Source organism: Athalia rosae, chromosome 3 (genome assembly GCF_917208135.1).
Source record: "Athalia rosae chromosome 3, iyAthRosa1.1, whole genome shotgun sequence".
NCBI classification, from domain to species: domain Eukaryota; kingdom Metazoa; phylum Arthropoda; class Insecta; order Hymenoptera; family Athaliidae; genus Athalia; species Athalia rosae.
Window position 1 is genome coordinate 14,181,705 of NC_064028.1, and position 15,499 is coordinate 14,197,203.

Genomic DNA, 15,499 nt, shown 5'->3' on the forward strand with positions numbered 1-15,499 from the left:
TTTTGAACAAAATAGATAAACACATACGATTGGAAGAACCCCCAAAAGAAAATTCTAACCAATTGTAGAAATTTACAAAACACCGCCCTCAAAATCTTGGTATAAAAACTGGAACTCAACTAAAAAATGACACTTATTCTCAGTCCACTCATTCATTCAGTGCTTGACTTGTAACCTACATATAGATTTCTTGCTAGTTATTGAACTCCCTACTTCTTATTGACTTACTAACCGAGTCACTTACTCACGTTCAAAACACACAATCAGTTTTTAGACTCATCCGCCAAAAACTTAACTTCAGTGCAGTTTTCTAAAAAGTAGAATCGGAAGTCCACCAGTGCAGTTCGCACCATCTTCTCCAAATCCAAATCAATTTGAGCAAGGTGTTATTTTCATACATACTCGTCTCATTCCAAATTCTTACTTCCCCAATTCATATCACTCCCGATTGTAACTTGAGTTTTATGATCAACTGTTAGTTAGTATTTTTATATTATAAATTTTGTATTTTATATTTTATTCTGGAAATATAACCACGTATTCATTCAAAATTCACCCTTGTTTCCAATAATTAATTCTTCAATTTCATCAATTTCAAAATTATTAAAAAGGAAAAGTCTGTCTCAAAACGACCACGCTTTAACCGGCTGTTGCTCGTTTTCCTCTAGATTGTCCTTATGAATCAGGCGACTATAGAGAAACTCGCTTAACCCCGCCGTGGTTATCTCAAGAACCAAGTGATTCTTACGAGTAAATTCGATTTTTATATAAAATTCTATATTCAAATGAGGAGGAAAGCTGGACGCAGGGTCCAGTTACGTCGGCTTCAAAACCAACTTAGACAATCTATTGCAGTTCCCGAAAACGAAATTCCTCAGTTTATTTTGGATAGTTATTTTAATACGGAAAACTTACCTTCAACCTCTGATACCCCCGAAATCCTCAACCCTTCTACCTCTTCATCAGCCAATAATTCTTATCCCTGACTAATTCCAATAGAGTTTAAACTTAATTTTCCCGATTATAAGCAAATCAATAAATCAGATCCCAGGAGACAAGCATATAAAACCAAATCCCTCTTCGAGTAAAACATCATCCTCAAATTTCCCGTGTTATTATTAACCTCCGCTATTTCCAACTTTGCACTGGTCTCGAGTCCCAGGTGAAGCACTTGGACCCAAAAAATCGAGACACACACACTCCTGTTCACGTAAGATCCATCCCAAACAAAACTAAGCCGATCGGACGTAACAGTATATTCATAATGTCATCATCAGTATCTGACTCTGCAATCGGGCTGGCTGTTCTTACAACTTTCTTTCGAAGTGTACGACTATAATTTTTCATGCTTTCATCACTTGAAGAGTAACTATTTTCGGCCCTTTTTCGGGCGGTTTCCAAAGTTTCTGTAAATTTTTAGTCAAATATGAAAATTAATGATTCAAAATTTATTCCCAAATCAAATCAAGAAAATAAGGAACAACATATCAAAACATTTGATACCAATATAAACAGATAAACATATTTTTTGTAGTCGAGTTATTTGTTTTTTTTTTATTTGATTCTATTAATTTTGGTTCACTTATTTCGATTTTATTTCAAATATTATATCGACAATAAATAAGTTATTCATGTTGAAAAAAAAGTTATTTTTGGAGTTTGAACTGATCGACCAAAGAATAAAAGGAGTACTCAGCTAATACAACAGTTATAAGTTTGAGTCTAAAACGTTTAATGGTAAAAACAATCCTTTCAAGTCTAGGTTCAGATGCTGAAATTCAAAATTGGCCATTTCAGCTCTGAATGGTTAAACAAGTATTTACAATAAAATTGAAATTTTCAATTTAACCGAAAAAACCATGACACTCCACATCATGTAATTCCCACTTTGGGTCATCAACTTCTGGGAGAATGCTTTTTGAAATAAATATATTCACGTTTTTGACCTTGGGCCACCACACTTTTTTTCATCAGCTGGCAACCATTCAATTGGAATTTCAGATGCAATCTCTTCCTCGCTTGCAGCATTGTCATTCACGAATGAGACCACTGCATATTTTGTATTTGGCATGGTGAAGGAACTTTGAAGTAAAATTGATAAATTAATGTATCAAATTGAATTTCGATTGCAAAAATACATCTTATTCAGACATTAACGATTTGCTTTTTTTTGTAATCATATATTTATAAAAATCGAAAATTTTGTGAATTTATAATTCAAAAAATTGAAACAGAATTTGACAATCAATAAAAATATTTCGTTTTTTTTGATAAATATTTCATTCAATAACATATGTATAATTTCGTTAATTCACAATTGGCTGTATCGATGTAGAATAGATCCTCACGAATTTTAAAAATGTTTTAAAAGAAAAAACAATAAATGGAAAATCGCCAAATCTTATGCTGATTAGAAAAAAAACGCGACGATTAAACCGACAACTGCGATAATAACCGTGAATTAAAATTGAATTATGTTAGTTGAGATGAACGTAGATGTATTCTTGTAAGAGACTACGACTTGAGTCTAACATTTCACACGGTCAAAATTTTCCTGATATAAAATCAATTTTTATAAACTTTCGAAATTTTCGGGATAGCTAAAAATTTTTTTTCCTTGTCATACCTTGAATCGTGTCAATAACGCTTGAATTGAGGTTATTTGAGCTGTCGATGTCGCAGGATTTTTTTGGATCACTGGAATGGTAGTTAAAATTTCTTCTTCTGAGCAATCCAATGTATCGAAAATGCCCCCACAGTATCAGGAAGTAGACGGACTTGCGCTTTGATCAGTTTTGTAATTAATCAAGTCCATCACGTGTTGAATCTCAGATGCTCACATGGCGACACAGAAAGCGTGCGAAATCATGCTAATGCATGCTGACCTGACCGGAAATGACCGGATATATCATATGGGATAGCGCAGTCCATATATCGATGGTGGTGGTGGTCTTGAGTGTACGCATAATTTGAATTGAATCTACTCAAGTCACCGAACAAATTATTGCCCACGATTAGTCTTTAAGAATCTTCATGTAATGACAACCCGTACTAACTATAATTATATCATTATTTTTTATTCATTAGGCATTATTTTCATGAAGCATTGGCATAATGCAACTTTCATCACTATTTAATTTTAGTTTTACACATTTTCTTTTGATCTCAGATATGCCTACTTCCACTGTTTTGAAAGCTGCTTCTTCCACAACTTTTATTCCAAAATTCAAAGAGTCGCATGGCACAGTAAACAGTGATTTATTATTTACGTATTCTTTTCGACATATATATATTTCCCATTCTTTTCTTGTGATTCCAGTTACTTTCAGCGTCTTCCCATTTCTTAAATCACAGCAGCTGTCAGCATTTTTTGTACTTAACAAAAATCCGTCGAACTGTATGCACTTGATATTTTTTATCCCGGTCGAAGTCTTATGCTTGGAATATCTGATCACGGGAAATTTTTCTTTCGCACAATGTAGATTACTTGCATTATTGGATTCATGAGTTCGCTTTACAAGCTGTTGCGAAGGTTTTCCAGATGTTTTCAATTTTCTCTCTAGCTTCTGCATATGATTTTCGTACTTAAATGCGCTAAATAATCTAATGGACCTTGTCTTGCTACATCATCAGATAAGTGAATCAAATTATGTACATTGAAAGACATGAATTCAGGACCATATAATTTTTGATAATTTTCAACAAAATACAGGAGCAAGTTTCGGGCATAGTCTAGTGAATCAACGCAATAATCTTGACTAGCTAAAATTCTGATACCAATACGGAGACACGAAAAGTGAACGTATTTATCTCGGGGAAAATATTTTTGGTATACAATTGGTCCTGTGTATAGCAACAATTGGCGAAGCTCGGTTGCTTTGAAGCGGTCTATTTCTTCCAAGGCTTTAGGTTTATGTGCAAACTCTTTCGGCATTGCTTTTTTAATTGCCAATAAATACTCTGTGATTTTCTGTAAATGAACCTTCGAAATTCGTATATCTTTTCTTCCTCTCACATAAAACTGTTGCAATTTTTTCACGACACCTAAGCATACTAGGTGCATCCAATCCAGAGGAAAATTGTTGACCATATCGATATGAAGCTCTTCGAGGATACTTATTTTTTTATGGTGTTCTTCCTGCAGCTTCGATCTAAAGGAGGTATCTGTTCTCAGTCGAGCATTGATTTCTGGATAAGTCACTCGATTTTCTACATATTCTCCCTCTTCTATGCATTTTCCACAGCCGAAATACACATTGTGACCTTTGACTCCGGTAATAAACGCTTTTGCAGGAGCATCACAAATGAATGCATTAATTGTCACAGAAATAGTCTTATTCCCGCAGAGCAAACCATTCTCACAAAACTTCTTAGCCTCGTCCACGAAATTTTGTAGAAATTTCGTTACGATCGTGTGGTTTCTCATAACCACGATAAATACCCAAAATAAAAGGCTCAGTGTAAAAGTCTGTACATATCGAGGCCAATATTGGCCACAGTTGACTGCCAGAGCTTTTTGAAATAGGTGGTCCATCAATATTAACATCGCATTTTATTTCCGAAGGGTATTTTTCAGGCAGGTAGTACCTTTGTAGACTTTGGAATAAGCCATGGGCTAATCCGAAATGGTAATATTGGCCTGGATTCATGTCTGTGAGTGTTAGTTGTCGTTGAGTACCTAAGAATGTTCTTGAGGACAACGGAAGATCAGAGTGTCCATGATTATGCAATATTTGTAATAATTCAGTCAAATGATTATGATTTATGCAATTAGATACAGCCCACCTGCGAATTTCCAAACTCAACGACAATTTGCGGTCGATAGTTTGGATTTCAACATTGCCGATAGAATTAGGTGCATTTTTGTTTATTTCCGATTCAGAAAAATGTGGCCCGAAAGCTTCTCTTACTTCCATGTCATGAAAATAACTCGTATCAGTACTTTCAGTCATACTGTTTGATCCACATTCGCGTATAATTTCTAGTCTCTCATTGATAGTATTAGTAGAAGAGCTTGATTGTTCAGTCACATCATTATGGTTTTCTACGACTTCAACAGGAGTATAATTTTGATTTTTTGTGGCTTTAATTTTATTCAAATTACGCAAAATGATGAGCTTTTTGTGTCGACTCGACACATTTGCAATGTCATCTTTTTTTAATTTGGCATCGCTGAATTTTACGTGCTGGTTTTCTAGTGTGCGATTAAATTCTGATAACATAAAAAATCAACGGAAGTAGTACGACTATCTTGAGAAATTCCAAATACCAAATCCTTTTATAAAAGTTTTCAATTATTGCCGGTTTACTGCAGCTGAAACAAAAATGCATGACCAATTCTCAAACATGCGACGGTTTTTCAAAAATTATTTTTTTGAATTTTTTTTTTCTATCTGTCCATTATAAATGAAACAAATTCTACTGGCACATACAGCGTGCGGGCGCATCTAGGCTGGCATATGTGCATGAATAACTCTTAGACGAAGCATTTTCTAAGAAAATGTGTTCAAAAATTTCATGATTCCACGAGGAAAATGTGATGGTATTTATCATTTTCCATTCAGTGAAAGAGTTTAGGATCATTTGAGTCAAAATCATTCATCCTAATAAAAGGTCCCCCATTTTCTTACAGACTCTGTTGCAAAATGAAAAAAAATTTAACTTAGAAATTGGGGAAAAAATGACAAACATTAAAAAAAAAAGGTAAACTTCTATCACAAGCATTTTTCTTGTTGCATTCTATTATTCTTAGGTGATAGAGCAACGGGAGTATAACAAAACGAATACTGTGGCAGGTTTGTTTCATCGTACTTAAATTGCTCAATTACTCGGGAATATTTTGACTAAACGAAAAAATGCTTGAGACGAAAGTTTTTGATTTTCCTGCGTAGAACTCAAATCTGCAAGATAATGTGGGGTTTCCATTCGAGGGATTGAAGTTGACCTTTGAGAGACTTTGGAGTCTCTCACCGAATTGAAAATTATTATATATCATTATAAAATTTTTCCCGTGAATTTATCAAATTTTTGTTTGAAACGTTTTCTCGGAAAATGAATGTCTTTTCTTTGACAGTAATTCACATCATGTGCCGACCCAAATGCCGCGCCTTGGAATTTGTGGGTTATACGTTCGCTGTGACCCAGGTTCTCATTCTCTTCACAACATAGAATAAGGCATCTGCTTTATAATTAGATCATTTTATGAAATTTTCAACTTACCTTCATGAATGTAGTCATGTATGATACACAAGAATTGAATGTGAATCAGATCTTTTGGTGATCTATTCGTAACCTATAATAGCAAAATGCGAATTTTAAACGAAAAAGCTAGAAATGATAAACATCTAACAAACTTTTCAAATATATATGTAGTTTTCCGATTAGAGAGATTGAGAAATTACATTTGCAATGAATACCCCCAACAACTATTATACAGCCATACTGTCGACGTATATAAATATATTCAATTGATTGCTGCATGCGTCTTTTTATTCTTACGAACGGATAATAACTCATTCATCGATAGTCACATGAATCATGTAAATGTAATATACCGACATCACTGTAGAATCTATGTAATTTAGGATGCACGGGTGGAACGTAATATTAACGAATCAGAAGCCATGTGTATGTGATATGAACAATGGTATATCACTGGTATGTCGTATTCATACAACGCGTGAATATGTGTCCATAGAAGCGTGATATTTACGTCTTCCATCGACATCATTTTCACATGGCACAAATCCTTCGCCGATACATATTATAGATGGAAATGACGAGTCAAATACATCATATCCACGTAATTCAGATTCATCATGGATATAGCTCGTGGAATACGTCATATGTACATAAATGATACAAACGTGTTTGCTGGGGACGGTAATAGTGAAATTGACGAAAATCGTGGAATTGACAGACATAATGAACCGACAAAATTTGTCAGAATTGACGGAACTAATGAATTTCACAAAAATTAAAGCATGAATTGAAATTGTCAATTAGACAAGAATGGTGGAATTGACGGAAATCGTCAACCAACGGAAATGACGGACGATGAAACTCGCAAGATTGACGAAAACGGTGGGATCGATGAAAATCGTGAAACCGACGGAAACTACAAGAACGATGGAAACCGCAGAATTGACGAATATAGTGGACTTGAAGCAAGTGAAGAGAACGATTGGAATCGTCGTCGCATTGACGGAAATGGTGAAATTGATGAAGATCGTGAAATTGACGAAAATAATGACGTTGACAAAAATGACAAAAACGATGGGAGTCGCGGTGTTGACGTGAATCGCAAAATAGAGGAAAATTATCAAATCGACGGTAATAATAAATTTGACAAACATACTGAGGTGAATTGAAATCATAAATCGGACAAAAATAGTGAGAATCACAAAAATCGTCACTAACGAAAATAACGGACGATTGAAATTGCAGGATTGACAAAAATAGTGAGATCGATGAAAATCGTACAATTGACGGAAGCGACGAGATGCGCGAAATCGAAGTCAATCCAGAAATTGATGGAAATAGAGAAATTGACGGAAATGACCAGAACGATAAAGATCGCAGAGTTGACGAAAATAGCAAAATTAATCAAATTCGTGAGAAGAGAAGATATATCGGAAACGCTAGGGATCGTGTGATTGACGAGAATGACGAAAACGATCGGGATCGTCGATTTGACAAAGATCGTGAAATTATAAAGATCGTGAAATTGACAAAAATAATGAAATTAAAAAAAAATAACAAGAACAATGGGAGTCGCGAGGTTGACAATAATCGCGAATTAGAGGAAAATTAGAAAATTAACGAAGGTCACCCAAACGATAGAAATCGCGAAGTTTAGAAGAATCGTAAAGCTGATGGCATTCGGAAACTTGACAGCTATGGTAAATTTGACGAAAATCATGTATTTGACAGAAATAATGAAAACTATGAAAGCGGTCGAAACGACGGAAATGACAAATTGTGAGAAAATGACAGAAACGCTAGGAATGTCAAAGACGACGAGAATCGTGAAAACGTTAAGAATCGCCGAATTGAAGGACATAGTGGAATAATTCGAAATTTTTAATTTGACGAAAATAGTGAGATTAACGAAAATTCTACACCGACGAGGATGACGGAAATGATGGAAATTCTCAAATTGACGGAAATGGTGAAGTCGATGGGAGTCACGAAAGAACGGAAATTTCGGAGCCGACAAAATTGGTAACATCGACGAAAATGACAAAATTGATGAAAATAACCGAAACATTAGGAAACACAGAATTGACGGAGATGCCGAAATCGATAAAAAAAACGTGAAATCACAAAAATAGTGAGATCATTTGGAATCGTAAAATCGACGGAAAGACGGGAACAATAAATATCGTTGAATTGACGAAAATGAAAAAATCGATGGGAATGACCAAAACGACAAACAATCGCGAAATTGACGAAAATGGTGGAATGGACGACAATTGTGAACCGACAAAAATGACGAAAACAATAGAAATCGCGAAATTGATCGGAGTCACAGGATTGACGAGGATGATGAAATCGACAACGATGACAAAAACGATGGGAATCGCGAAACTGACGAGGATCGTCGAAACGATGAGAAACGTCGAATCAAAGAAAATAGTGAAATTGATCGGAATTGTGAATTCGAAAAAAATGGTGGGATTAACGAAAATTGTGAACCGACAAAAATGACGGAAACGATGAAAACCGCAGAATTGACAGAAATAGTGAAATCGATGAAAATCGTGAGATCAACGAAAACGACGGAAACGATGAAAATTGTCGAATTGACGAAAATGGTAATGTCGATGAAAGTCGCGAAATTGATGCAAATTATGGAATCAACAAAATTGGTGAAATCAACGAAAATGACAGATTACACGGAAATAACCGGAACAATGGGAAACGCAGAATTGACGAACATGGTAAAATTGTTGGAAAACGTGAAATTAACGAAAATAATGGGATCGATAAAGATCGTGAAATCGACGGAAATGACGAAAATGTTGAGAATCGCAGAGTTGACGGAAATGGCGGTATCAATCGAATTCCCGAGATGAGAAAAAATGTCCAAAACGCTTGAAATTTTAGAATCGACGAGAATCGTGGATTCGAGGAAATCCAGCCAATTGGAAAAATGTTGAGATTGAAAAAAATCACGGAAACACATAGGATCGTCGAATTGACGGAAATAGTAAGATTGACGAAAATCGTGGAATTGACATAAATAATAAAATTGACAGAAATGACAAGAACGATGGGAGTCGAGAGGTTGCCGTCAATCGCAAAACCAAACGGAAATTTTCAAATTGACAAAGATGACGAAAACGATCGAGTTCGCGGAATTCACGAAAAGTGTAAAATTGAGAAAACTGTTGAAAGCGATGAAAATCGCGCAATTTATGAAAATCGTAGAATTGACGAAAATGATGATTTTGATGTCACACGTGTAATTGACAAGGATGATGGAAAAGAGTGAAAGTGGTCGAATTCACGGTAATAGTGAAATTGACGAAAATCGTGGAATTGACAAAAATAATGAACCGACGGAATTTGTCAGAATTGACGGAAATAATAAATTTCACAAGAATTATAGCATGAATTGAAATTGTCAATTAGACAAGAATGGTGGAATTGACGGAAATCGTCAACCAACGGAAATGACGGACGATGAAACTCGCAAGATTGACGAAAACGGTGGGATCGATGAAAATCGTGAAACCGACGGAAACTACAGGAACGACTATAACAATTTGAGATCGTCTTCATGAGTAATTCTAAGCCTTTGAAAATATTTTTGTCATGTCTATTGTATTTGGTATGACTCATTCATGAATTAATCCACGCTCACAAAGGACTGATATTCTATTACCATTGAGTAACTAGAAGCATTGAGTAACTATACTTCGTACTAAAGTATAGTTACTCAATGCTAGAAGTATAGTTACTCAATGCTATTACTGATGACGCATCGCGTAAAGTTTGAAAATGAGGTAAAAGCGGAAGCTTACCTCTAATGGCGGACGACCAATCCGCAGCCAAACGGTCATTGTCTCAGCCCTCACTAGAGGATCCCTAGTCTTGATGGAGCAGTACCGCGCTCAAGCGGCAGGTATCAAAACTGTTTTTTTGACCTATTGCGAGCGCGAGCATCAGTTTCATTGACGAGTACTCTTACCGGGTCTATTACCATTGAGTAACTATACTTCGTACTAAAGAGAGCCAGCCCTGGGTAAATTTTCGTGGAGAGTTAGCGGGCGAAGTGGGCGAAGCGTTCAGTCGGTAACTTCCGAATGGGCGAAGCGTTCCGTCGGTAACTCCGAATGGGTGAAGCGTTGAGAAGGTAACTTGTGAACTGGGTGATCGTTTAATCGATAACTGGGAGCGGGAAAGGCGTTGGTCGATAATGATGAAAACTGAATCAAGTGGCGCGCCGAGATTTCAATTGTTTAAACATTGTTCATATTGCTAGCATCAAAAAATGCAACAAATTGGAGAAGAAAGCATGGCGGTAAGTAAAAAACGAATAATAGTGATATACATGACTAGTTTCAGTAGCAACTGATCAATATTTGCGAGTAATTATAACATTGGGTATATTAATGTTATTGTATATTGCTTTTAACAGCAATATTGTTATCGTTAATGTTTATACATACATACATGTAACCTGTAAATTTGCATGACATATCCATTTTCTCCATGACCCATATCAGATTTTTTCATCTTTCGGGAATATTTTTGCAAGTCATTATGTGATCAGTGTTTAGGGGATATAACATACACCTAGAATATGGAAGAATATGGTGAATTTTGAACATTTTTTTTCTTGTGAAAAATCAATTGCCTGACTCAAATGATCGCAATTTTAGTGATTTCCAAAAAAAGTCTAGAAAATTGACATGTAACACCAAATATTTTGGAATGCGTATGAAATTTCTGTTAAAAAAAATGTTCACTGGATGAGAATAATTGTTGAAATTGACCATGCTTGTGCTTTTCGAGGGTGTTATGTAGCTCATAACAATTTACAATTGAAATTGGCTGTATTTTATAATTCTACGATTTCACATCAATGAAGAACATGGACTTGGCAATTATTGAGTCCAGGCTCAAAGAGCTGGATGAAACCAGGGCGCTCCTCCTGGCCATGAAGGCGGCCCAACAGCCGAATCCCACCGAACACAAGGGTGAAGCCGGTGTGGGAGAAAAGGTACATCGATAGAATGGGTCAATAGTTTTTTTTTATAAGTCGTAAGCCGTGAAATCGACTTCTGTAAATGGTGAAAACAAAGGTCTCTACTTCCTTATTTTATTCTATTGATAGGTAATTACCTTTGGTACGCTATATTGATTTACAGTGCAAAATGAAATCTATGATGTAATAGGTTGAACTTTTTTCAGAAGTGTCTATTCATTTGATTCATGCAAAATTTCACGTTGTTTACTCATGCTTCGCATCGCAAATATTTTGTTGTATTTTTTTCTCCTTGAAAGATTGTTGTATTATATTCGCACGATTCCATCGAGCCGATCAATCGCCTCTTCTGGATAAATATCAAAGTTATCCTAGGCCAAAAGTTATTAACATGGATCGTGTATTGTGAGATAAGTAAATATAGTAAATGCAGAACAATCTTCCAACAGAAAATGAAGATCGGTAAATGATCGCGTTATAAATGATCAGCGAATATCGTGCAATTTTCTATGAACCACAAAAAAAGACACTCCTGCGACAATTCTAATTCTTTACATCATGAACTTGATTTTTCACATCAAATTCAACGTAGGGAGACGACAATATGGAATAAAAATCTGGAAAAATTGGAGTTTTTGTTTCCGCCATTCGGGGCTGATTGAACTTTTTCGAAATTTCGGATCCATTTAGGGACTACCCTTACTGCCCATAGCAATGAGAAGTATGAGATGAATCGGTAGATTAATACAATAACAGCATAGCTGTTAACAAAAATACAAGAATGCAAAACTTAACAGATCAATTAACGAATTAATAGGCAGTTGAAAAGGTTCAAGCGGCTGGTGGAGGCGGGAGTCTCAAAAGAAAGCATCGGGCCGGAAGAGATAAGGATGCGAGGAGAAATAAGTAAGTGTTCCAAGTAACATTGGCATGTGGCATTATCGGATACGACAGAATTATCATGCCGCATACAATTTGCTGTTCGTTGAAAACTTCATTCATGTAAAAGCATCTCGAATACCTCACTTAAGTACCATTCTCATAATTAAAAAATGAAGTCACAGCCGTTTGTCAAGCGTTTTGGCGTAAGGCAATTGTGTGAATTGGAGTGGATTTGCTCTAATGATCGATATTGTTGAAGGTACAAATGGTCAGCACGTAAAGCTGCTGGTAAAGGAGGGGAAAAAAGCGGCAATGACCAGAAGAAAAATGAAAAAGAGGAGAAGGAAAAGTGGAAGAAGAGCAGAGGGCATGAAAAGAAGAGCTACCATAAGAACAAAAATTGGCCACTGAAGAATGTCGCGAGTGCAGGTGATGGGCCTCAGCCCAAATTGTATCTTCGGTGCCCAGAGGCCGCCAGCGCATTAAAGGCGCTTTTTACTAATTATTTTTGAACAAAGAACGACATTTTTTATTTTTCTGGCCAATTAAGATATACTGCGAGAAATCCAACTATTATTTTGAAGAGCAGAACCAAGCCTAATCCAAAGCTAGTTTACAAAGTACTTTGGTCTACAAATTATCTACCATTAAATACAAATGTCTTATACCACATCCATACATACGCACAATCTTTAAATAGTCTATCATTTCACGTTAGATCCGCTCTTTAAATACCTAATATTCGTGACAAAAAAAACTTTCAATAGTTTCATCGATGGATTTCATTCTTCACAACTAACAATAAGTCGACTCGATAAACTTTGTCAAAGGAATAACCACTTTACTTTGCTAGTAAAAGATGATTCAAAACATGAATAATGAGGGGCACACCCTCCAAAACACTCCCTGTATTTATCAAAATTTAACAGAATCCTGAATTCGCACACAAATATCCATTTTTTAATACTCGTCAGCGTACGCACCCCCTGAACAGCGTTGGATCCATCCAATTGTCTCATATTAGTTGATTTAAAAATTCTGTTTCTATCGAATATACATTTCAGAATCTCATACTTTTTGTAACAAATGGAAGTTGGGGAAGTCGCAAAATCACCAAGTTTTACAATATAATAACGTTAACATATTTTTTTTTTTTTCAATGAGGATTTTAATCTTTACCGTAAAGATTATCTTGCTGGCTCACCGGATCAATTTCTACGTGCGATGCCTTCAAAAAAATTGCGAAAACAAATGCGGCGTCTGTGGAAATATCAATGGTGGATAAAAATTCGATAATCGATTCGACAATCGATTCATCGCCACCCACTTCATTGCTTATATCAGACGAATTTGATTATTCATGTTTGTTATTCTTGAAAAATCAACATCGTGTCAGGGCTTTACACGCGACAATCATACCTTTGTATAGAAGTCCAAAAGTGTAAAGTATCGTGATCCAACGACTTTGGTAGATATTTTATAAACAATACACGACCCTTCCACAAATATAATACAATTTAGGTTCGTCTCAAGGGCTCGCAATTTTCGGTGAGTTGAATCGTGTCTCCTAAAAATTAGCGACTTCTTTGAGTCGAATTTCTATGAGTATTTGTATCTTTTCTGATTCTTCGCTCAAATTGGGCGGAAAGAATTGTACAACCCCAATTCATCGCCCTAACTGGGCGGAAAGAATTGTGCAACCTCAATTTATCGCCCCAACTGACAATGAGCAAAAAAGATCATAACATTTCAATTCAGCGCCCCAACTGGGCGGAAAGAATTGTACAACCCCAATTCATCGCCCCAACTGGGCGGAAAGAATTGTAAAGTAATTTGAGTGATTTCTTGCCTCACCTGTGCGAAAAGAAATTCGTAATACATTACACACATTATTTGTGAACATGGACGCTCCGGCTGCCAAAAAAAAAATTGTCACACAGTACCACATGCATTTATTATCGCTGTGGCGCACGAAGTAGAGAAAATGTACCTGGTCTCCGATTTCATGCTCTTCCGATTAGGGATAGAGACCGGCTAAGCACGTGGCTCGTCAATAGTGGACGAGACGACTTAGCTACCGAATCTGATCGAGAATTGCAGAAGCTCGCTTTATGTGGTATGCATTTCTCAGAAAACGACGTTTTTCCTCGATCAGGGTGGTTGAAGCGTGATGCTGTGCCTCGCCCTTTCGAACCAGATTATGAAAGGGAACCGAGCGAAGTTCCGTCTTTCGAGATGCGGCAAGAATGGCGCAGAACACGGCACGTCTTGCGTACAGGGCTGAAAACGCAGCGCAGCTTGATTGTAAAGCTCACAAAACAGAACCTTCGTCTGCGCAAAAAAGCAAATGCGCAAGATGAGAAAATAAGACGTTTGCGAAAATGCATTCATCAAGGATCATTCTCTGACGAGAGTTTGGTTGAAGCATTACGTCGTCGCATTCATGGTTTTCTTTTGACCTTTGTGATGATGCAGCTCTTCCATAAGCCAGGAAACTCTTTTACGGAAGAGGAGCGGCAACTTTTGATGAAGATGCATTATGCGTCTCCCAGTCTCTATTGGAAAATGAGAAACGAACTGGGTTTTGTGTTACCATCGATAAGCATCATTAAGGAATGGTTTAGTTTGATCCGCTTATGGCCAGGTATTTGCTCGACAGTTTTTCAATCCTTGAAAACTAAAGCCTCCGTTATGGAGCCCAAAGAGAGGAACTGCGTACTGATTTTCGACGAGATGAAAATCAAAAAAGGTCTCGATTTTCATGAATCGCTTCAAAAAATTGAAGGATACGAGGACCTTGGCAGTTTGGGCTGTTCATCCGCGGTGGCGACTACTGCGCTAGTTTTCATGGTGCGAGGATTGTTATGCAACTGGAAACAGCCGCTAGCATATGTCCTAAGCGGTACAGGTGTAGATTCTGCTAACTTGGGCTCACTGTTGGACATAATTTTGCATAAAATCAACGAAACTGGTCTACGAGTCCGGGCTATAGTATGTGATCAAGGTACTAGCAATCAAAGTGCCACGCATGCGAGGACGCGCGACGGTGAACTATACTTCATGTTTAACGGCGCGAAAATTTACACGTTCTTCGATATTCCTCACTTATTCAAAAGTATAAGGAATCAGCTCATACTCCACAACTTCCAACTCGGTGAGAATACGGAAGTATCATGGATGGATCTCAAATCCTTATGGGCTATCGAAGAAAACAAAACTACAAGGGCAGCTTGTAAACTAACTAGAAAGCACGTCTACCCTCACGACTTTGACAAGATGAAGTGTCGTCTGGCGCTTCAGGTATTTAGCCGCAGGGTAGCCGCGGCTCTGGAAACTGCTTCGGTAACAGGTCAAATAATTAGCAAGACCAGCATGAACACGGCTAGGTTTTTTGAGCTGTTG

The 15,499-nt window shown here is 36.7% G+C and overlaps 2 protein-coding genes across 2 annotated transcripts; one reads left to right on the plus strand and one right to left on the minus strand.

Annotated features, from left to right (window-relative positions):
* Positions 1 to 1,133: 1,133 nt before the first annotated feature.
* LOC125500380 lies at positions 1,134 to 7,223 on the minus strand. Its single transcript, XM_048653234.1, has 2 exons — positions 6,220 to 7,223; positions 1,134 to 5,314 (listed from the first exon to the last, which is right to left on the minus strand). The coding sequence occupies exon 2, from the start codon at positions 5,220 to 5,222 to the stop codon at positions 4,371 to 4,373; it is 852 nt and encodes a 283-aa protein (XP_048509191.1). The 5' UTR covers positions 5,223 to 5,314; positions 6,220 to 7,223; the 3' UTR covers positions 1,134 to 4,370.
* A 3,004-nt stretch (positions 7,224 to 10,227) lies between these two features.
* On the plus strand, positions 10,228 to 12,703 carry LOC125500416. The gene is made up of 4 exons (XM_048653429.1): positions 10,228 to 10,528; positions 11,099 to 11,230; positions 12,033 to 12,121; positions 12,357 to 12,703. Exons 1-4 carry the CDS (start codon positions 10,499 to 10,501, stop codon positions 12,607 to 12,609), a joined length of 504 nt encoding a protein of 167 aa, XP_048509386.1. The 5' UTR covers positions 10,228 to 10,498; the 3' UTR covers positions 12,610 to 12,703.
* Positions 12,704 to 15,499: the final 2,796 nt, after the last annotated feature.

Bases quoted from the DNA above. Each gene is read 5' to 3' on its own strand.
- LOC125500380 (XM_048653234.1), bottom strand. From the start codon at position 5,222: ATGTTATCAGAATTTAATCGCACACTAGAAAACCAGCACGTAAAATTC.
- LOC125500416 (XM_048653429.1), top strand. From the start codon at position 10,499: ATGCAACAAATTGGAGAAGAAAGCATGGCG. The intron at 10,529-11,098 runs GTAAGTAAAAAA...ACATCAATGAAG, and splicing joins TTGGAGAAGAAAGCATGGCG to AACATGGACTTGGCAATTAT. The intron at 11,231-12,032 runs GTACATCGATAG...ACGAATTAATAG, and splicing joins AAGCCGGTGTGGGAGAAAAG to GCAGTTGAAAAGGTTCAAGC.